Below are 24,252 nucleotides of genomic sequence, written 5' to 3'. Positions count from 1 at the left end.
TTCGGTGCCTGCCGCGGAGCAGCAGCTTTAAGCCCAGTTTATGGAAATGGGAGTCTTCTTCCTAGCTTGCTCTGAGGATCTTATGGCTAAGGGCAAGCAAAGCTCCGGGGCATCCAAACCACAAACCTCTGGGCTTGGGCCTGCAAGTAGGATGCCTGCCAAAGGTTTTGGAAACATCTGAAGCCCCAGGTTGGGGTGGAGGATGTTTGCTGGTAGTAGGGCCATTGTTGGGTCTGGACTCTTGAATTTGGAATGAGTGTTGGCTAATTTGGCGTCAAATAGAAATTAAGTTTAAAAAAAAATTCAAACCCTAGCAGGGTTCTTTGGGTGGATGTGATATGTTTTATTAGACCAATTGAGTAGTTGGAAAAAAGTTCTTGACAAACTTTTGAGCGCAGTCATCCTTCTTCAGGCATAGGGAGTCTCTGCTGGTCTGAGATCTCCAAGGAACAAAATGGCTAGAACCAAAAACCCATTTGAACCCTGAGTATCTGAAGTACCTGGGAGTATCTAAGCCCCAAGACCTCCAGGTTTCAGCCTGCACAGAGGATGCCTGCCAGTGGATTTGGGAGGATCTGAAGTCCCAGGGTGATAGGTCTGGAATGGAGGATGCTTGCCAATTGTAGCACCATGCACAGTGTTTAAAAGGACTAAGTTCTGCTCAGTTGATATGATTTGGAACTGATTTGGCTAATTTGACCTGGAACATGAAATATTCTTTTTAAAAAAAACAAAAAAACCCAAAAGTCAGTTAAGACCCCCTGAGAGTGACTTGGGTTTTGCATATAATGCATCAGTTAGCTGCCTCAAAAATGATTGTAGGTTTTGAACGCTTACTGTTACAGTATTGATTGTACATGGGTTGAAATTATGATAATTATTTTATACTTGGCAACACTGGCTTGGACCCTGGTGATGCTCTTTTCTGCTGCCAGCAGGCGTTGCTGCCACCCATGTGGGGTCAACAGGTTGGAAATCCTCTTGTTCCCCATAAAAACCCAAGCCACAGGGCCCTGCAGTGCAAGCCTCTCTGTTCCTGCGAGAATATGCCTTAAGCCTTGACCTGGGAGCTAAGAATGAAGGCAGCAGTTCACAAACTTTCTAGACCTCTTGAGGCTCAAGATGCCTCCTGGAAAATGCCAGCTCTTGGCTCACCTTTGTTTTCTGACTCTGGACAAATAATAGAGCAATACTTGTGTTGCAGAGGGCTCAGAAAGGCCCCAGCGGGTCCAGATGTCTCTGACACTACGAAGTCTCTGGCTTATCTCGTGTATCCCTCAGGTGCCTAAGAAAGAAGCTGTTGTGCAGTGTCCTACTGGATTTTTAAAAGGATCATGTGGCACCCGGGGGTGTTGCTATGCCATGGCTGAGAGTCACTGAGTTAAGGACTAGCAGAGCCTCCAGAACTGCTTCAGTTCTGGGCATCTCTGATGAGCTCTTAAGAAAAGGGAGAACTGGTGCTAGGTGAATGTTTGCCTTCTAGGAAGTAAACAGAAATCCCATGGTTCATTTTGCAGTCGGATAACTCCTCCTTGTATTCCATTTCCAGCTGCCTATTTACTCGAGATGCCTTTCACTTAAGAGGCCTCCAGCTCCCCCTCCTCTTTTCCCATGTCAGCTGGCTCCCTAGAACATAGCAGGAAGACATCCTGTAATGACACCCATGATCACAAAAGTAAAACGGCAAAAGATGCTGCTTGTCCAGCTGCTGCTGGTATAGCTTCTGTTTTGAAACAGTCTAGATCAGAGGTTCTCAACCTGTTTGCCATAGTAGGCTACACTTGTAGCTCTCAATTTGGTATGTGGGCTGCATCCACATAACTTACGTCCTGTGTATCCAGTTAAAAAATGTTTTAACAGGATGTCACTTGGGCCACATTGAGCTGTATGCGAGTTGAGAACCACTGGTCTAGAGCAGGGGTTTTCAACCTTTTTTTAGTAAGTGTACCTCTGGCAGCCAGCAACGAAGCGGGGTGGGGGCATGGCTGGATGCAGAGTGGTGGCAGCACAGGGTGGTGGATGCGTATGAGCTGCATACAAGCTTCCCTCCCACCCCCCACGTCCGGCTGGCTGGGTGGTGCCTATGCAGCCTGCAGAGGGGTGCCGCTGCCCTCACCCCCACTCCCACCCCAGGCCCTGCTCCTGGGAGGTGGCGGCACTGGGTGGTGGTGCTCCAACCCCGCCTGCCCACGCATATACCCTAGGGTCTTCCCAGGTACCCCCGGGGGTACACGTACCTCTGGTTGACAACCTCTGGTCTAAAGAAAAGGATTGTGCAAATTTTTCTTTGCCTTTAAAGCAACAAGGGAGTCTTGTGGTCACTGGGAAGAGAGAGGATGTTTCTTCCTGTGTTGGTCTGCATTTTAACTTATTGATCTTTCCACTTATTGAACTTCTGGAAACTTACCACTAAACAGCTGCTACTGAAGATCATGCGCAACCTTGTTCTTGAGTAGTTTCAGCATTGACATATGTAAGTGGGCATATTGCCAAAATAATAGGTGATTTTTGAAAATAACCATTTATTCTGCTCTGAAAAATAGCCTTGTGGGACTCCACGTTTATATTTTCGGCTTTAGAAATCACAACTTTCTAGTGAAATCACTTGTTGATTTTTTTTTTTGTATGTTTGTTTTCATTGTTCCCTAACTGGGCACACTGCTAACTCAGCTACAGCACTGACAGTCAAGCTAGGTTCGTTCTGGTTCATGCATTGGTATGATTCTGTTAATGATGAGCCATCTAGAATGAATCCATAACTGGATTGCTCTTCAGAGTTCAGTTGACTCTATGTGGCATATGGGTGAAATGCAGTCACAATTCAGTCACTGGAATAAAGAGATATGTCTCAAAATACACCCAGGGAGTATTAGTTGGTAGACTAGTGCTTTGTTAGAACAATGGGTTTTAAAGGACATCATACTGTTAGTAGAGGTGCATCAATACGTTGGTCTGATATTGGATCGGTACCGATATAAAGAAAATTGTCTGCATCAGAAATTGGCCTGATATGGTCAATAATTTGGCCGATAAACGGCCTGTGCATGTGCGTAGGCAGCGAGGAGCACAGTGCAGCAGCTTGGAGAGTTGCTTGCAACTGGTAAGTCTGTTGTGATGGAAGGGGAGGGAAGGGGTGTGGCATGGGGAAGATCAAGGCCCCTGTGGTAAGGGAGGAGTGGGGCTGGGGCAAGTACTGCCCAGCCAGCATGGGACAGAGTTGCAGCCTGTCATGGGGACATGGTGGGAGGGAAGGCAGCTCCCGCTGTTGCATGCTGCTTGTCCAGGAGGTGCTTGTCTGGCGGCTCCCGCTGCTGCTCCTGCCGCTTGTCCAGGAGGCCATGGGGGGGCGGGGGCATGTGCCTCTGGATCTGTGCAGGGTGCGGTGGGCTGGGCCTGGCGCTGCATGGGGCTCTTCCCAGCCCACCCCATCCTGCGCAGACCTGGGGGCACATGCTCCCCCATGCCCTCCCGGAGCAGTGGTGGGACCAGTGGCGGGAACCACCAGACAAGCAGGCAGGTGCCAGATAAATGGCTTCCAGACAAGTGGCACACTGCAGCAGGAGCTGCCACCCCCCGTGCCCTCCTGGACAAGCCGTGGCTCCTTCCCATGTCCTCACCCCCAACCACAGCTGGGCAGCACTTGCCCTAGCCCTAGCCCCAGTCCCCCCTCACTGCCGGGGCGTTGATCTGCCCCACCATGCCCCTTCCTTCCCCCCTCCCCTTCCACCACAACAAACTTACCAGCTGCATACAGCTCTCCAAGCTGCCAGGCTGGTATCGGAAATCGGATTGGTATCGGCCAATATGCCTCTTTAAAAATCAGCTATCAGTGTACCTCTACCTATTAGAGATGGAGTGAACTCTTAATCTTATTTTGGTATCCACCATTGCAGAGCTAGACTAGATTCTCAGAAGTCCACTCTGAGATTAATTTGTTTTCAGATGGAAATTTTATTTTGGCAGTCTATAACTGTATTTGCTGTGTTCCAGCTCTGTAGGACACTTCTGGTTTAAAAAAAAAAAAAGTACAGTCCAAGAGCCTGATTCTATTTGAAACACTTGTGTGCGACTGTAATGAGTTTTTCAGTTTGATGTTTACAGTGGGAGACTTCTGATTCATAGATTCCAGGGTCAGAAGGGACCTCAGTGGGCCATCTAGTCCGACCCCCTGCCCCTGGCAGGCAAGAAAAGGGTCACCAAACCTGGAGTCATGTAATCCCAGCCAGGTGCCTGTCCAGTCTCCTCTTGAAGACCCCCAAGGATGGGGTGAGCACCACCTCCCTTGGAAGCCCATTCCAGATTGTCACAGGGTGCTGAGGTGCCCTGTTCCTGAAGAGGGGAAACTGCGGGGGGGGGGGGGGGGGCGGGGAAGGAGCCCTAGCAGGGTATAAGGAGCCCAGCTGTGGGTTGCCAGGGCAACCAGGAGGTCAGCTGACTGAAAGGGGCAGGGCCTGGCTCCTATATAAATCACAGGCAGGAGGCCAGGGGCAGTTCCCTGCCAGCAGCTGGAGAGAAAGGAGCTCCCTGAGCAAAGATGTGAGAACCGCAGGTACAGCCCATGCTGGGTAAAGGATGGCAGCTGTGGGACATTTGAGCAATGTGGTTTCAGCTGGGCGGCTTTAAGTTAAGTTATAGCCTAGGGGCTTGTGTTTTGCTTTGTTGTATCGCTGGTGGTTTGGGTGAGGCTATTAGGGGTTGGAGGAGGCCTCATAGGGGACCCACAGCAGCGTGTGGACCCCAGTGCCAGTAAAGGTGCTGCATACAGGGTGCATAGACCCCAGCCCCAGAGAGGGGCGGTTGAGAAGCCCTAGCATGGGCGTGACGAGCCCCAGAGAGGGGGCATTAATTACTGAGAAGCCCCAGTGCAGGCGTGGTGAATCCTGGAGAAGGGGACAGCAGTGCGGTGAGCCCCGGAGAAGGGGGGTAGCTTTGCGGCGGACCCCAGAGAGGGGCGGCATTCCTGAGAAGGCCCGAAGAGGGGGCAGCAGTACCGAGGAGCCCCAGAGAAGGGGGCAGTGTTACCGAAAAGGGGCAGCATTGTGGAGAAGGCCCTGGAGAGAAGGGCGGCGTTATTGAGAAGGCCCCTGAGAGAGGGCGGCACTGCAGAGGAGCCCTGAGAGAGGGCAGCACTACAGAGAGGGCCCCGAGAGAGGGTGAGTGTAGACCTGACAGACCAGTGTCTATTCCACCTGCAAGGCTTGGGGCGTGGTATAAGGGGTGGTTGGACATCACATTGGCGACTCATGTTCATCCTGGAGTCAACAGTGACTCCAAGATCTCTTTCTACCTCAGTGGTGCTGAGAAGGTCGTCCCCCAGCCTACAGGCATGATAGCAGTTTTTCCTCCCTAGAATGCAACACCTTGCACTTGTCCTTATTGAATTGCATCCTGTTGTTCTCTGCCCACTTCCTCAACCTGTCAAGGTAAGCCTGGGTCTGGTTCCTCCTCTCCAGGGTGTTAGCTTCACCCCGTATTTTTGTGTCATCCGTGAATGAAGATGTTGAACAGCACTGGCCCCAGAACTGAGCCATGAGGGACTCCACTGCCCACATCTTTCCAGATTGACACTGACCCATTCACCACCACCCGCTGGGTGCGACCCCTGAGCCAGTTTGCTACCCATTCTACCGTATAATCTTCCATGGCAAATCTCCTCAGTTTATTAATAAGGATGCTATGGGATACCGTGTCAAAGGCCTTCTTGAAGTCCAGATAGATAACATCCACCTTGACTCCTGCACCTAAATGTTTGGTGGCCTTGTCATAAAAAAAAAAAACAACAAAAAAACTAGGTTAGTCAGGAAGGACCTGCCCACTATAAACCCATGTTGGTTGCCCCTCTGCATCACATTAGCCAGCAGGCTCCTACAGATGTGTCCTTTGATAATTTTTTCTAGGATTTTCCCCGAGATAGAAGTAAAGCTGACCGGTCTGAAGATTGGGATGACATTGGCCGTCTTCCAATCCTCCGGGACCTGACCTGAGCAGCATGAGTGCTCATATATCCTTGCTAGTGGTTCAGCTACGGCACTCGCTAATTCCTTCATTACCTGTGGGTGGAGTCCCTCTGGTCCCGGTGATCTGAACACGTACAGTTCCGCCCAGTGTCCTTTTACCGTGTTGGCACTGACCGTTGGTCGGCCGATGTTCCCTTTGTTGATGTCCATGATGCATATTGAGGGTTTGTCTATATTCCTATTTAAGAAGACAGAGGCAAAAAACTCATTGAAGAGCTCTGCCTTGTCCCTGCCATCTGTCACTAAGCCCCTGAAAGAAACAGTGTCAGAACTTATCACAAAGCTGTGTCTTGTATCAAAACTTAAATAAGTGTCATTTTACTTGCTGTGGTAAGTCTTCTGTTCTGGGTGTTACTTATGTAAAATTCAGCACACAATAGTGAGACTGTTTTACAGATGAATCTTTTGAATTGGCCTATATTTCTTCCATACTGCTATAAAATGATTCTTTGCTACATCTCTGAACATTTGATAGCCACAATATAAAAGGCATTCGGTCTTGCTCTGGCTTTCAACAGACTAAGTGCAGCCTCATTCATTCAGCCGAGGAGTTTTCCTTCAAATTGATGCCTGTTACCAACTCCATCATCCTCTGTTGTCAATGTAATCAGATTATGATTTAATCTTAGAAAGGACTTAGAGTAGCCTGCGTGAGAGATTTATGAACTGACAAGAATAAAATGTAATCATCATAATTAGTTTTCTCATTGAATCCAAGTCTTTCTGAAAGTATAAGACAAGAATCCTTCTGTCATGACCTGGGTTGTCAAAAAAAGTGTTCATTATCTGATGTGCTGGGTAAATTGTAAGATCTCTGAGAGTTTATCACCTCACTGGGAGCCAAAAGCTTTGTGGTATTTGTAGCAATATAGCTTGACTTTTCCTGAATTACTTCTAACATGTAAGGGAAGAATGGTGATATTCCAGTCTGAATGGATTTGCCACAAACGTATTGAAGTCTATGGTATGTTTCTATCTCAGTGGGAGCCTGATAATATTAATTGCAGTTTGTAATTAAGTCTGTGCTGTGACATCATTTATTTTAGCAGCATGAAATAGAAAAACAGGATTCAGATATTTTTTAGACCGAACAAAGCAATGGAAACATTTTTCTGTAGGGAATGAGCATGCTCAGGACCTTGGGGAATAGACAGGACATGGCACAAAAGGGCACTTCCTTCTCTGTCTTGTGCTATTTTATTAAAAAATGCCAGATAGGAAAGGCTAGCATTTAACATGTTTGGATTTTTGGGATATTACAGAATGTCTGGACTAAGTGAAAGGATTTGCTAGGCAGGTTAGAGAAAGGAATGGGGGGAGTTTGACTTTTCTCTCCAGACATCTGTTTAATTATTTTTGAGTTTCTCATTAAACAGTGGTTCATAGATGTGGCATCCAAAAACAGATAAGGTCTTAAAACTTTTCAGAACTAGACACTGGGATGCCAGTAAGATATTTGTCCTTGATTTACGAAGAAGACTCCGACTACACCAAGTGTAAAATTGGTGCAAATAACCTCTGTTGCAGTGGTCTAAGCCTGCTACTTTTATGTAAGAATGTTTAGTCTATTCACAGTGTTCGTGGCTTGGTATAATCTGGTGTGTATGCAGGACCATGATTCTGTCATAGCTTTTGTATGCATGGCCAAGAGCTGTTGCAGAGGCAACTGTGTCAGCAAACTATTTACTGTAAAGAATACCCCTGATGTGGTTTCATTACCTAACATTGGTGCCCTGCTTACTAGGAAAATTAGATTTTTTTTTTTTTTTCTGACAAAAGATACTGAAAACTCTTTCCCTTGGTGATGCAATGGACAGCAGACTTCAGCAGCTGTTGTAGTCAAGCACTACTGATACCTTTTTGTGGGATGAACTGTTGAACACTTACTTAACTACCAAAATTGTTGAACTCACTTGCCCTTTCTTCATCAGTTGAAGTTCTTGCCAAAAACAGCACCTTCTGATTTGATTACAAGAGCTTTTTTCCTTGTCTTTATTTGTTTTCAGAAAACACTTTATTAACATTATGCCCTGTTCCCTGTGCTCCGTGCTGATTAAAAAAATAATTTCTTCAGGGAAAAAGGATTTTGTCCCACAGCTATTTGTTGTGGCATAAACAGGGCTTCGTAATGCAGTTTAATGCAATGTAGTTACACTTTCGTGCACTGATGAATGAGTTGCCTGTTTAGCTATATATTTCTCATGTATCATTTACTGCAGGCAATAAAAGCTCATAGAAAAGGAGGAAAAAATTAATGATGGCCAATCATTCACTTACAGTATTCATATGTATTTAATGGAGAATATCTACTCTTTGCCTCAGACAAAAAAAATAAAATATCCTGATACCTTTATAACAATAATGTTTTGCTCTCCGCACAGATTAAACACACAGTAATTAAACACAAAGGTCCAAACAACTGCGTTGCTAAAGGTAATAAATGCCATCATTCAGATTGGCTCTTGGGTCAGAAGGCTGGATCAGCTGCAAATCTCAACAGTTTGGATGTGGCATAATAAAACACTTAAATTCTCTGCATCCCCAGTCACCAAATGGCCATGCTAATGTTTGGGTAACTTTACTGTCAAATGATGTGATTTTTATTTTCACCCACTCAGTCTATTCGGGTATATTTTTATTGAGGATGCTGTTAGCTGAAGAGACATCTCAAGAAATATAACTTGTCCTTGTTGTGTGATTTCATGTCTGAAAAATGACTGAAAAAAAGATAGGGTGACTTTGCACATCTGTGCATCAGTGATTCCTGATCAAATTGTCTCAGTTTACCAGTAAAGAGGTGTTTGGTTTTTGAATGCAAACTCCTCAAACTTACATAAGGTCAAACTGGATTCTTTCCTTTTTGGATATAATCACTAGCAATGAAGTTCTCTGTCAAATCATGCTGTTAGTGACTCCACTCCAACCCCAAGAGCTTCAAAAAGTGTCTTTATAAGGGCAACTTTATTGTCTTTAGTGGGATAGCAGAGACTGATTTTTTTTTTTTTTTTTTTTTTTTTTGGTAATGCTTGACAGGGAAGAAAATCCAGCACACTTGTAGTATTATCTCACAGGAGTGAAAAGCAAGACAGAAGGGCTGATCCTGAGTGCATTCAGGAAGCAGATCTCTTCAACTGGAACACATTGCTTTTTGCCAATTTCCAGAGTAAAAACACCAAGGAGCATGCTTTTTGCGGCTATAAAGCTATGTAATAATGCTTTTCCTTTGTGAGTGCCTTCCTCAACTACCCAAGTGCTTGTCTTCCTTAACTGTCTAGAGAGACTGAGATCTAAGAGTACCAAAAAGATCTTATTTTGTTAAAATAGATCTTTCCTCTTGGCAGTCAGCAAGGCACATCCATTATATGTGAGGTCTGCTGCAGGCAGTACTTGTAGTTTTGCTTGAGATATCTGACATCCTTCAAATTAAACACTTGTGTGTGCAGGGTTTTGCCACAGTCAGAGCCAGCAGCCTGAACTAGATGGGCTTGCTCCACAGATTCCTAATACCTATTTTGTCTCTGTAAAAAGATCTCTTTGCTACCACTCAGCAGTTTAACAATGAGCTTTGCATCAAACGCAGTGTGGAAACAAGTTAGTTAAAGATGGCAGGGATGCTGAGAATTTTACTTTATCAGAAGGCAGATACAAATAGAAGAAGGATCACTTAATTCTTTCCTTTGGATCATAGCAGAGTAATTACTGTAGATTTTGTTTCCTAATCAAGAAAAGGCAGTATGCAGGGATATGAGAATGAGAACAACCTTTTTAAGTGCTAGATGCTGCCTATGATCTTCAGATTATCCCAAAGAGCCTTTTGCAATCTGCTGTTAATCAAACATTTCTTAGAGCTGGCTATTCTCATTAAAGGCCCAATCCAAACCCTTGCTCTTACGTGTAGTCCTAGTGATTTCGGTGGGACTACCCATAACTGAGGAAAACCTTTCATTCTCCTTACTTTGGAACCACTAAACACCCAGTGTTGTAATTAGATTTGTAAATCTTGTGAAGCAGACACTCCCAGTATGATTTTAAAGAGCTTTTTATATGGCAAAATATTTCTGTGATCCAAATGCAGTCCTCATACTTCTGTTTTTTAATAAATACAGGTACACTAACAAAACTGTCTCTAGCTGACAGTGAAAGCAGCTGTACTTATAAAGAAAAGAGGATTTTCTCAGTCTATACAATTAGCAGAAATCAAAAGTTGGTTTCTGTTAGAAATAACTAGCATCTGATTGGATAATTTCTGTTTAGCAAGGACACTGTTATTTTTGCTTCATCCTTTGAGATCCATTAGCTGTCCTCCTAGGATTTTTTTTAACCAGAAATTCCTTTGGGAATCTTGCCTGATGTATTTTGACTCTGTCCTTTTCTGTCATTTCAGGTTTCTTCATTTCCAGTGGCTAAAGAACCTCAGAAACCCCGTCCCAAAAAAGGTTTGTTTTAAGATTTGTTTACAAGGGGCTTTCTTAGCTAAGATGACTTAAAAATTACTCTGTAATGTGTGCAGCGGTCCGATAGGTAAAAAGGGGTCATGCTGGAAACAGATGGGACTATTTAGATTGCAAGCCCTTTGGGTCCAGTTCTGTCTTTTTATTCGGCATTTGTACAGTGCCAGCTACAACGGGTCCTGATCCTAGGCACTGTGGTAATACAAGTAATAAATAATAGTAACTTCATTTCATTCTTGTTCAACATCTGTTTGTAAAAGCATTTACTTACAGAGGTATTATTTACTTATTGTACTATCCAGTCTGTTATAAACTTTGTAAAACTTTCTAAAAAAACACTTATTGTATTAGTAAGATACTTTCTGGACTGCTCATCTTCTTGTTTTTCATTTACCTTCCTTCTTGAATAAGGTGTGTGTTTATTGCAGATTCTATAAACTCTTAAATTCTTAAAATGTCTTGCTGTAAAAATGCTAGTGCAGGACCCCACAATCCTGGGGTTTCAATAGGTTTGTTTTTGTTTTGTTTGTTCTTTTTTTATGTGAAGTTTGGTTGGTTTGGAAGTAAAAAGATGCGTCTGAACAAAGACTTCCACAGCTAACCACTCCCTCTGATATATATTTGGGTTTTTATAAATATAAGCAAGGGCTTCCTTTGTCCTGCAAAGCCTTTCTTATTGCATTATGGAATGAGGGAAAAACCTTGCTTGACACTCAGATCCTAGACAGAAGTTGTAAAGCTGACAGCTCTAAAAAAAAATTTTCTTTGCACATGGAGCAAATTGAATCAGGAAGTCATTGAAGTACAATTAATAGTGAAATCAACAATGCCATTAGCCACATCTTTAAAACAAGTTACTTCACATCTTACTTTAGTTCAATGATATTGGGGATGCATGTCAGAACGCACTCTGTCCCTCTCTTTGTGGCAAGTCCATGATATTCCCCATTATGGGAGACAGCCTTAATGATAACTTGTCACAATACCTTTTCTGATGTTCATGTAAATAGGAGTTTTTGACAACTGCGCACTGTGTCAAAACCTCTGCCTTCCAAAGGCAACGCTTTTTGTTCATCACACTGGAATTCTGCTATGACTGAGTCCACGAATTCAGAGAAACTTTTTGTCTCTCCTGAATGGAGGCTGGACTGAAAGTATGTATGTATGGCTCCTAGTTCCATTGGCCAAATTTTAGCACTTCAGCAATAGCATATCTCGAGCATAAAGATCCTTCATGGATTTTCAGAACCCAGATCTAAAGTTGGCCTGTGCAATGAGGTCAAGCTTCTCTGCAGTTTACTGACTCACCTGGAGTTGAGAGAGAGAATTACTGCGTCAGGTCTCTCACCAAGTAGTTCAGCCAAAAATCCCCTTTGCTCTGAAAGAGATTTCTTGGCAGTCAACTGTGACTGTTTTCATCAAATGACTAACCTGTGACTTCGTGGAAAGACTCTTTCTTTTTAGTCATGTTTTTCTGGAAGGCTTTCTAGCCTGATCTCCGCCCCATAATGTCTGCTCCACCCCTTCCTCCCTCCCCCCCCCCCCCCCCCCCCGCAGTGTTGTTCAGGTGTATTATGTCATATTTACATTAATTACATATGGTTGGAGGATCTTTGTCCTTTTGCCTTTTTCTAAAGCACCATTTCCCTGAACAGGACTATAACTATAGCAGTTGTAAAAGGCAAAGAATGAACCAGCATTTGGACACCTCTTCTTGCAGCTTGGAGATCTATTTTGCCATTCCTTTGGCAGTTATATGTAAATTTAAAAATCCAAAAGGAGAGATGTGGCCCTCAGCATACATAAAGCTGTGAAGGTGGGCTGTGGAAGAAGGTGGCTTGCTTCCATCAGTTTGGTTGCTAAACTGTTATTCAGGTGTCTGTCTTCTCCTTTGTGCATAATTTGATATGGGTGGTCAGGAAAGGACTAACTCTGGTAGTTAAGACTTTTTTGATGGGGCCACCATTATGACAGGTAGGATTTGTGTTATGGGCAAGCCTTTGACCAAGGCTAGGGATAGACATTACACATAAACCGGTTTAAGTGATCAGAAACTGGTTTAAACTTGTAACAGAACAGACATTCAGTGCACATAAACCAGTTTCAAAATGGCTGAAACTGGTTTGAGATAAACCTGGTTGAATGTAGTATCAGACTTAACTGATTTAACTCAAACCGGTTTGTGCAATGTCTGTCCCAGACCCCTTCCTGGTTTAACTTAAATCAGCATGAATGACATGTGCCCCTGAAGGCTGGCGGGGCATGGTGGCAGGGGCATGGCGGCAGTGAGGGCGTGGCAGTGGTGAGTGGGGAGCTTCTGCAGGCAGCCGTGGTGGCAACAGGCGGGGGGACGAGTGCCAACCAGTGATCAGGGAGCTCCCACAGGCAACCACAGCAGCGATGGGAGCAGGGGCGGCCACTAGTCAGTGACCACCTGCAGATGCCACTGGCAGTGCCGGGGTGGGGGTAGCGGCAACCACCTGCAGGCACCATCTGCAGCATCAGCAGTGCTTCTGTCAGGGGGTGCACTGCCAATCTCAGGGGGTGCATGTGCACCTGCATGCACCCCATACGCATCACCAATGTAAACCAGAGTCCCCCAGCTTCCGGGCATGCTCTGTGGGCTGTGCTCTCTGCTCCAGTGGAGCAGGGCTGGCCCTGCCCCTCTTCTCTCCAGCTGGAGAAGGGACAGGCAGGGGTGTGGGTTTGGCCAGAGAAGTTTAATTCCCCCCTCCCTGTCCCACTGGCAAGAACCTGAGCTGAGTCTGCTGGGTGCTCCCCCCTCGCAGTTGCAGTGGCAGGCCAGTGTGGCCCCTGAGGGAGGGGGGTTATTCTCCCCACTACCCCTGGGGGACCACACCCAGGTCAGCCTGCCCTGACCCCTGCCGCTGCTGTGGTCCATAGCAGTTTTCCCGCAATGCACTGCGGCTCCCCCTTCCCCCTCCACCAGGAAGGGGGTTGCAGTTTGGGAAACCGTGATGGGCTGCTGCCTCTGTCATGGTCGCTTTCCCCTCACCGCTTCAGTGGCCAGGTGGGGCAGGCCACATGCCACCAGCAGCACCCCTTGGCGGGCACAGAGAATGGGGTTATTCCCCCCTCTGGCCCTGGGGCACCGTAGCAGGGTCTGCCTAGCCTGGTTGCTGCCGCCGCTCAGTCTATGCTCAGGGCAAGTGGCAGGATAAGCCCACTCCTGCCCCGTCCCTGTGGCATCTGGTGGAGGGGGCTTTTCCCACCACTTGCCCCGAGCACAGAGTGAGCAGCGGCAGTCAAGGCAGTGAGGGGCGGGGTGGGCAGACCTGGCTGCAGTTCCCCAGGGGCAGTGGGGGCAGAAAGGAGAATAACCCCCCTCCCTGCCCCCTCTGCCTCCAGGACCACACTGGCCCACCGCTGCAGCAGCGAGGGGGGAGCGCCCAGCAGACCCGGCTCAGGTCCCTGCCAGTGGGACGCTGAGTGGGGAATTTAAACCTCTCTCTGGCCAGTTAGGTCTGGGCTCGCCACGGCTCCTCAGCCCAGCTTCCCTGCAGCCAAGGTTGCAGTCTCATGCCCCCCGGCTCCTGGCCTGAGCAACTTCAGGCATGTACCCACAGTGCCTCAGTTCAGAGGGAATGTCTGCGCTGTGACAAACTGGTTCAACCTGGGCAGGTTAGACTAACCTACAAAGGTTGAATCAATTCATGCTCTGGCTTTTTGAATGTCTGGCCCTAGCCAAAATGCCTATGTAGTAAATCTTTTAGGAAAACGTTTGGGAAACATTTCTGAAATCTTGAATATTCTGCATGCTAACACTATGAACATCTTCTTGCAGTATTTAAAGGGTAGTACTCTGTTCCAAATGGAGATGTCATCTGTTTGGCCCTCAAGCTGCAAGACCTCTCAGCCTTCAGTTGGCATTTAAAGAGAACTTGGAAATTGGAGTTCTTTAATAATTAAGTGATTCTGATATTGCTTAGCATAAATTCAAATTAAGGAATAACATGGAGCAATCATACTAGAAGTGTGTGTGACACTAGGCAGTGAATCAGTTTTGCATTTCCAGTGCAGTCTTGGACAGCAGGTATGTTACTGTCAGGCCACTCCTGCAATATCATGTGCACTTGGGAACACCTTGCTGTCAGGTAGTGATGGAGAAATGAGAGGGAATTAACTTGTATTGCTCCTCTCTGATTGGAAGACTATGTAAGTGGAAGTGTGAGGAAACACTTGAGCTACGTATGTGTGTGGCTTGGCAAAGGGACAGCTCAAGGGAAATACAAATATCCTGCTCTAATTATTTATAGGCCTGAACCTCTGCTGTATAGCAGTACAGCTCTATTGCCTTCATCAGTTAACTTAAAATGGTCCCTGTTTTGAAAGGAGAATTGGGCCTGTGAGACTTTTTTTGTAAATCAAAATAATATCCCTTGATCTAGAATTGGTACCTGGCATGCCTCATGGGTTTTTGGTGAAAAGCTTTGAATACTTGGTGCTTTGCCAGATCCTGTTTGGCCTGCATTGCTTTTAGTGTAGTGAGCAAAAGCTGATTTCGTCTGCCTGCTTACTATACTAATCTCTTGAAAAGGAGGGCAAGAGCAAGATTTGTATTAGGAAATGGTATAACAGTGGTGTGTGTGTGTGTGTGTGTGTGTGTGTGTGTGTGTGTGTGTGTGTGTGTGTGTGTGTGTGTGTGTGGGCAAGGGGTTAGTGTGGGGAGGGAGGGAGGGGAGCCAGGCTTGTGTGGACTTCTGTGCAAGGGAAGAGAGAGTAGTTGGGAAGGAAGAGCTGTGTTCCTTTCCAGCAGTTCATTCTAGTACTTCACCAGAGTCTCAGGATGAAGAGAGCCTGCTGTAACGAAGCAGCCTGTTCTAGTTCAGCCAAGACGTGATGAACTAAATTAAGAGACTAGAGAGATCTGCATAAACTTTGCTGTATGAAAGAGTGTATTTAAACTTGCTCTGAATGAACCCTGTCCAAGTACCCAAGCATCACAGGTCAATTTTACCTTGGAGAAGTTTCCATTTCATTTCTATTTTATTTTCAAATAACATAAGTTATTCCATTATTTGACAAGAGAGGTTAATCTGCAGAGTTTATCTCATAAAGACCTATTTGTATTTGTGCAGGATAGAAGACAGCTTTTAAATTGCCTTTCATGAAAGTATGGGTTCTATTTGTTAATCGTAACTGAAAGGGCAAAATACAGATTTAAAAGCTAGCTATAGGCAGTTATTTAAACATAAGGGAAGCTGCTTCCACCAAGTCTGAAGCTGACACATGTAATGCTTCAGGAGTACTATTACTAGACAACTATAGAAAAACTGATTTCACATTGGTGTTGTAGTGCCTTCCTCACTTTGCTGTAGAGTTGGGGAGTCAGCTTCTTTCTCTGCAAGCTTGTCCTGGACAGAAACACAGAACCAGTGTCTCCCAAGCTGCTTTCAGGACTCTTTAAAAAGGTTTACCATGGGCTGAAAGGCATAATTTTAGTTCAGATTATCTGCATGTCAGGGCTAACCTGTCACATGGCTGTTTGGTTGTTAGATGCTGGAAGGCTAAGATTAAATGGTGTCTTTTTCACAGTCCTGTTCAATCCAGAATCTCAGTGAATGTGAATGTGTAAATGGTCTGGGGCAGATTGGGGGGAAGGGGATGCAGCAACCTTGTTTCAAATCTCTAAAATCTAGCTCTCTAAATTGTGAAGGGATTGGTGGGAGATGAACCCTTTGGAGCCCCTGGTTGTATGTTCAGTGCCCACCATTATTCAGGAACTGACACGTTAGTAGCTAAAACCATTCATTATTTTGTCCTTTACCCCGTGGGGAGAACTGCTCTGAAAATCAATTCCCTTTGTTGCCACATCAAGATCTATAGCTGTCCTTGTGTTGATATTCTTTTTCCCCAAGCAATTGGTGGCACAATAAAGGGAGTCCTGCTTCTTGAAGCGGTATGGAGTTAATATCAGCCTGCTGAGACAGGATTTTAATCTCCCAACTGCATTTTACATTAATCACATATTTTCTGAAATGCTTTACTGGTTTTGAATTGAAATAGACTAACTCCCATCTTCCCACTTTCCTTTCCCTAAGCTCTCCAATCGAATCATTTTACAGTAATTGATAGTACTATATTGGAGAAGGTTCTTTTTTCCCAGTGTACATTGCTGATTTTACGGAACATAACTCCAATTTATTTCCTTTTATCATGGAAAAAATTATTTACAAAAGGAAGTCCTGGGTTCTCCTGTTAGTCCAGTCATGGTTGATTAGGTTTTTGGAATTACTTTAAATATATTGTGTTTCATGCACCAATTTTAGACTCAGTCCTTTGCTCAGATACAACTGTGGCCTTCCTATAAGAGGGTAAAAGAGCTTTAAATTGGATCCCAATTATTTTTTTTAAATATAGGAGATATAGCAAAGCATAACAGAATTGCTTTCTCTTTACAGTATCTATACAGTGAAAATTGAGGATGCAGTTCTGTTGGACTATGAAGAAGTAGATTGCTAGGGAGGCACCCTGCTTTTTCTTTGCTTATCTAAAGGACTCATGTAGTTTATTTTCTAAGTGTCAGTCTTCCAGTGTGAATTATAAGGGCCTGCTGAGTATGAAAGATAAGTGTTCTCTGAATTCCTAGCCTTTCTTAAATTATATGCAAGCATTCTCTAGTGATTAGAGCAGGGGTGTCTTCTTCTAAATTGGGATCTGATTCACTATGGTCTTAAACAACTCACTTCACCTCTTTTTCTCATTTTCCCAAACTCTGAGCGGATATAATATTTAGTTACCAAACATGTATGTTGTGAGACTTCGTAAATGCTACCAGTGTGTTTGAGACCTTCTGTAAGTAGGACCTTCAGAGTGTAGAGAATTCTGTAAAAGCACTGACTGTTATCATCTCACACTGATTTCTGTACTGTCACTTCTAAAGGAGTAATGGCCAGTGCTGCAGGATAAGTGAGAGTTGGATATGTGCAACAGCATAGGGAAGTTTCGATCCAATACAATGCAGTAAAAACTATCTAACCAGGGATTTTTAACATGTTTGTCACAACAGGGAATTAGTGTACAGGACCTCTCAACCTCCTTCTTCCATAAAATTTAAAATCAATAAAAAATTCAGCACTCAGAAGTGTTTAAAGAGGTATAACTAATGTAATCTTTTACTGTCAGGGGAATTGGTAACTTAAATTTTTGCATGGTGTCCTTAAATAACACTACACTATAGTTTCACTATAGTGAAACCAGAAACTTCATGTTATGAGGCCATTTGAGCAAAATATATGAGCATCATCATGAAGTTAACTTTAAATAGTTCTGCTGAATTAGAGCCTAAATACTAGTTGTGTGCCTTGGATATTATCAATAGTTTTACTTTAAAATAAATTAAGTGCCTGGATGTTTCAGGACCTGTGAGTATCTACCTTGTATTTTTTAGGCAACTTCTGGCAGCATAGTATTTAATTTACCATGGCATCTAGTCAAAACATCACATAGCTCCAAGGTGGGATTTTGAACCTCTGGGACTGAAGGCAAGAGTTTTTGTGGGTGATATTTTTTTTTTATTAGATCATCTGCATGGTTGGGATAGATTTAGACAATCTTTCAGGTATCTCAGTACCCTTCTTCAGATCTCTGATGTTTATTTTATCTTTAATATACTCTCCATTGCTGAGACAAATTTAGTTACTTCACTAAGATTAAAACAATTGATTAAACACATTTATCAAAGATATACGCATGAGGATCCACTATCCTGTGTGCAGATAACAATATGCTACAACATGAGCTGGCTATTGCAGAAAAGTGGAATAATAGGAACGGAAGAAGCCTGTGGTGTAAAACTGTGTTTTAAAAGTGTAGGTGTAATCTGTATACCAAGAGTTATTCTAGCTATCCCAATGTGTGGCTTAAAATTGTCAGTTACTCAGCACAGATTTGATTCACACACCATTGACCTTATATACTGTTCCCACAGCTAATGCCAACATGACAGATTACAGTTTTCTTTCTAGAGTTGGATTTTGAAATTTTCCTAAGCAATTTGCATTGCTCTTGTCCAGATAAATTTGGTTGGTATTTAGTATGCAGTAATATTAATAATCTCCCTCTTTTATATTTATATTTATATAGACATGGTGCTTGTTTTTGGAGGGGAGAAAACAGTTAATGATTTAAAATATGTTATTATTAAAAGCCATATCTCTTGATCTGTCAAACACTAATACAAGTCCTGCTTCATCTGGTATTGATTTTTCATATGGGCTTTCGGAGATAAAACTCAAAATCCACATTTTGTCTTATGACTAGTGGTTAATAAAGCAACTTCAGATTATACAAAAATTGACAAATTATGAGTAGTGATCTCCCCTTGGACATGAATGACTCCATCTTCAGGCAGATGAAGTGATGGGAAGCATTCCTGTTCCTGGAAATATTCAGACTGTTCAATCCATTAGAATAGCGCTAACTTTTTAGCATTCTGCTGAGTTGATTTTGTGCGCTGTAGAGATGGCCATTTCTGAACTCCTAATATTTTTCAAATCAATATAAATCCATTCCTTCAGCCAACTTCAAAGCTCTCTTTGAAACTGTGAAAGTGAAACTGCCTGAGAAATCCAGATAAAAACAAACACTCAGAATTAAATTGATTAATGCTTTTAAGTGTGCCGAATAGAGAAGATCTTAAAAGAATGTAAAAAAGAAACACCAAGGCAATTATCATCATAATAATTTTTTTTGGTTAGAGTGAAGTAAGTTTTTTGGCCCATCTTAACCTAATAAGACTGAAGGAGAAATTAAAAAAAAATATATAGGTTACTTGGGTACGTACTTCACTATAGAATACATTTTAACCTTCATATCACGCATGCACATTATCATGCACGCTTTGACTCAGTATCTGATGTGGATATTGTTGAATAAAGAGGATTTTTAATTTAAGTTGCCATTTTAAAGTGAAATATTTATCGAGACTGTTTTCACTGAATTTTCCTTTTTACAGAAAATCTGTTGATTTTTTTTTGTAGATGTAATTACCTGCCCATGTTATGATTGCAGCCTAAATCTCTCAAACATTAAGGAGTGTCAAAGTTAAGACTGAACATGCCAATACAGTTCTGCCCCCTTGTGTGCATTCATTTAAATCTCTATATGATCAAGTATGTCAAATAATATAGTAAAATTATTTGTAGTATCCTAGTGATTTCAGCATAGGACTAAAAATCAGGCAGTTCTAAATTTTAATCCTAATGTTTGCCATTTGGCATGTCACTTAACTACACGGGCTCAGTTTCCATGCCTGTAAAAAAAAAAAAAAAAAAAAAAAAAAAAAAAAAAAAAAAGGTCCTCATCAACATCTTAGGTGTGTTGTGAAGCTTTAATAGATGATGACTGAGAAGTGTCATAGAAGTGCTACTTACTATTATTATTAGGGAATGCAACCTCAAATAACATGTTATCAAAGAGTATGTTATCAGAGGATGATTTCCTGACTTCTGAGTTCTTAGGCATGGAGCTTTAACGTTCTGCACAAACCTAAAGTTTTGACTTGTGATTTAATTTTGTGGGTTTTCTGAAACGGGAATGAGAAAAGTTAGGGGAGAGGTTGAAACAACTTGTTTGGCTGTGATCAGGGATATACACCATTTTGCTGGAGTGGCCTTCCCCTTTCCTACAATACTGTCCTTTCTGTTCCTGCAGTTTCCTGCCTCATTCACCACCTGCACCTTCAACTTCTGCAACAGCTGGGGCACGGATCTTGCAGACAACAGCATCATTCACTGCACAATCTCATTTCATCCCCCTGAGCATCATTGAGTGCATACAATGAGGCAGCAGTTCTTTTGGAAATACTAGTAGTAGTATGTGATCATGTATTTGAAGACTGTTTCTTAATGCTCATGAACAAGATGGGAAATATTCAGCCAGCCTGGACAATTTCAGCCTGAATGACTAAAGTTTGGAAAATGTATATGCAGCCCAAGGGAAGTGATTCTTCCCCTCTATGCAGCACTGGTGAGGCCACATCAGGAGTACTGTGTCCAGTTTTAAGCCCCCCACTACAGAAAGGATGTAGACAAGTTGGAGAGAGTCCAGCAGAGGGCAACAAATGGATCAGGGGCTGGGGACATGTCTTATGAGGAGAGGCTGAAGTAACTGAGCTCATTTAGTCTGAAGAAGAGAAAACAGAGGGGATTTAGTAGCAGCCTTCAATTACCTGAAGAGTGATTCTAAAGGGGATGGAGCTGGACTGTTCTCAGTGATAGTAGATAACAGAACAAGCAGCAATGGTCTCAAGTTGCACCAAGGGAAGTTTAGGTTAGATATGAGGAAATCTTTTCTCATCAGGAGGGTAATAAAACACTGGAACAGGTTACCCTGAGAGGTTATAGAATCTCCATCCTTGGAAATTTTTAAGCCCCGGGTAAACAAAGCCTTGGCTGGGATGATCTAGTTGGGGTTGGTCCTGCTTTGAGCAGGGGTTTGGACCAGATGACCTCCTGAGGTCCCTTCCAACCCTCATTTTCTATTAATCTAATTATGCTTTTTAATAGGAAGTGTTAGACCACCCTCTAAATTATAAACTTTGGTGCTAGAGCTGAATACAATACCTTTATGATATTTACTAAAGCAGTTATAATTCCTTGGGATTTATTTAATTTCTAGCAGAACATTTCAGAGGGAGTCACTTTTGAATCAGCACATTTTGTCACTTTTTTTTGAAATAGGATAAGAAATTTATTTTTTCCTAACTTAGAAATGGCTTAAAGGTAAAGTTCTAACTTCCACACTGAAATACCACTTTCTGTTTACAGTATCTATTCAATGTTATAGGCATTTTCTTTTAAGAGGGGCAGTTTTCCCTGGCATACATTGTAGCATTTATATGGTAGTCCCTTTTTAATGCTAAGGACCAAAGCTGCTTTTCTAAACCTTCAATCTGATTCCTGCACAGTTTTTCAGCCAACCCCACTGACACACAAAGATTCACTTTTAAAAGTGTCTCAGTGGAAAATGGGAGAGAGACTGCCAGCTTTGAGCAGACAAAACCTCTGCCTTTTTGCTGGTGTGGTCCTATGTCCATTTTAAACTACTCTTCAGGCTACATTTCATAGCTAATGAGTTCTGGAATCAAAACTGCAAGAATAATCCTGAATAATCCCTACCTGCAGGAATTAATTTTGTTGTTCAGTTCTAGACTTTATTCCCCAAAAAGTTGTTCCATCTTCTCCCATTGTCTACATCAAAAATGCTACACTTCCTTCGCTCCTGTAATCCATGTCTTATTGGATGTGGCACCTAGGAGTGTCTCAAGCGCCCCTTTTCCACTTCCATCTTGGATCTCCCTTTTCCTGCATTTCACCCTTTCTACATTGTTGAAGCCACTCTTGCCTGCATGCTTGACACCTACTATCTTCTTTCTTTAGCACTGACCTCTCTACTGTTTGCAACACTGTCAGTCATACCCCCCTGCTTGATACATTGTTCTTTCTTGGCTTCTCTTCTTTTGCTTGTTCTTCTGCTTTAAGTCTCTGTCTTGAGTGGGGCCTGCTTTCTTCTTGCTCTCTCCATATGACATGTGTAGAGCTGTTCTATGCTATATGCTGATTTGGACCATCAGATCCATTACCAGCCATCTTCAACTACCACATTTATGCCAGCAACTCAAAAATCTGCACGCCCACTCCTTTTCTGTCTCCAGTCAGTCTTGCTTCTCATCTCTTTCTCTGACATCTTGTGATTGCTTCCCCAATAACTTAATGTGCCAAAACTGAACTCAGAATTCTTCCCTGTCCCTTTCCTTAGCAGCATAGATAGCACAACCTCTTCCTTGTCATTGAAGCCATGACCCTGGAAGCACTTTTTAATCCCCTCTTATTTAATTCCCCTTATTTGACCCTCATTTCCCAATTATCCATATTCTGGAATTTTTGCTTCAGAACCTTACTAAGATCTGACATTTCTTTTCTAGTCAAACAGCAAAAGTCTCATCCAATGTGCATTACACCTATGCGAGTTACCACAGTAGAGCTGACCTCTGACCTCTCCAACACCCATTTTTTTGCCTTTCCAACTCATACAAAACACAGTTGCTCAGTGTTCTGGGCGTATTACCCCACTCTTAAACTATCTCCAGTAGCTCCTCTTTCTTCTGCCTTGCATCATGCCCCATCTTCTTGTCATTGTCTGATGTGTCTGGTGTAACTTTTCCCTTCCTTACTAACCTGACCTTGTCTCCTTACATCTGTCCATTCCCTCCACTTGGCCCTATTGATGCATTTATCCCACTGCCACCTCTGTAATCTTGTATACTGCACACAGAAAACTCTTTGAGAGCTAATGCTCAAGGCTGCTTCTCCTCTGACCAAGTACCACTTAAGGACCCATTTCTGCTGGGCAGTTTATACGAAATTAGTCTGTTGTTAACTGAGGGTAGTGAGGAGCAGCTTATCCAAGTAAAAATACAGAAGCAGTGGCTGATGCATGTTTCAACCAGCTTCTGTCCACTCTGCATACATGTTCCATCTCCTTCCCCTTTATCTGATTGTTTTATCTTTGAGATACTAATATCTTTGGAACAAGGCCTGTGTCATTTTATGCATTTAAAAACATCTAGCACATTTTGAGTGCTACTAAAATCTAAACAAAATAAGAAAGTATAAGGTTATATTTTGCATTGTCAGGTTTCATGTGTTGATATGTGGTTACATCAAATATGATCCTGCATTTATATTTTCAATGACATAATAATATCCTAGATGACTCACTACCTTCTCTCTCCGCTGCCTTTGTCCAGTTTAGGAACAGCACCGACCAAAGGGAGTACCACCCACATCTTGGCTATCAAAATAGCAAGTGTGAGGCAAGATCTAAGGATAGAGTGCTTTAAATAAGATGAAAAGAAATTTTCAAGGCTGTGACTAAGATTCAGATATAACCCTCAAGAGTATTTGGAACTATCATGCTATAGATGACTTTTCTCACTCTAAATTAACCTGAAATATTTAAAAAAAAAAAAAAAAAATTTCCCCATGGTGAATATATACCATATTCTCTCTGTCCAATCTCCCTCATTTGGCTGGGTTGGTCATTTACATACTCTGGCTATTGCATTGGGAGCTACTGAGATGAGATGGATACACAGAGACCAGTAGTAATCTATGGTTGGAAACTTGGGAGATATCTTGAGAAGAAAAATTTGGATGAGAGGTGGCGCCACAAGCCAGTTGCTAAATGCAATTTTTTTACAGCTATCTGGAAACCCTGTATGAAGGGGCAGTTACACCTATATAGAAATAATTTCTAAAATATTAATACGTATGCATTTGTAGTTCAATTTCACCCAGGTGTTTTTCCCTGATAGGACTTAGAAATAGTATTTTCAGTATGATAAACAGGTTAGTGTGCATGTATTCATACAGACATGTCACCACCATCTGTTGAACAGCATCAAAAGTCTTCAGCTATGTCTTACAGACCCTGTCATGCTAATAGCTAATGAAGATTCTCCAAGAGCCCAGGTGGTTCAGTCACTGCTGAGTTCTGTCATTGTGAAATTCCAAATGCCCGCAGCTGTAAAGACCTAGATGACCCCAAGTTTGTCGTTCATATGGAGATTCTGCCTTTTCATTTTTAAAGGGTATAGCCTGAGCCGTATGGCTTGTGAAACTTTCTTTATAAAATAATTGATGGATATGTTTGTGAGTTTTTCAAATAAAAATATTTTTTGTTTGGAATAAATCAGAGTTGTGACCATCCCAGATAAGACCTTATTAAACATTGGGCTAATAACTTTTTAAGATTACGCA

General features: G+C 42.9%; 1 protein-coding gene across 4 annotated transcripts in view; it reads left to right on the top strand.

Moving 5' to 3' along the window:
- BBS4 (Bardet-Biedl syndrome 4) overlaps nucleotides 1-24,252 on the top strand; it is an 80,110-nt gene that overhangs the window by 899 nt on the left and 54,959 nt on the right. For 3 of the 4 annotated variants that reach the window (XM_019499344.2, XM_019499343.2, XM_019499340.2), the window contains exon 2: nucleotides 10,402-10,453. Coding sequence is in view for 2 of the 4 variants with exons in the window: in XM_019499343.2 (XP_019354888.1) it covers nucleotides 10,402-10,453 (52 nt within the window). In the remaining 2 variants the exon portion in view is untranslated. Of the gene's footprint in view, nucleotides 1-4,480; nucleotides 4,550-10,401; nucleotides 10,454-24,252 lie in introns of those variants that run through there. The other variant, XM_059714920.1, reaches the window with a different exon arrangement.

Source organism: Alligator mississippiensis, chromosome 11 (assembly GCF_030867095.1).
Source record: "Alligator mississippiensis isolate rAllMis1 chromosome 11, rAllMis1, whole genome shotgun sequence".
NCBI lineage: Eukaryota > Metazoa > Chordata > Crocodylia > Alligatoridae > Alligator > Alligator mississippiensis.
This window is presented reverse-complemented; position numbering and strand designations above follow the sequence as displayed.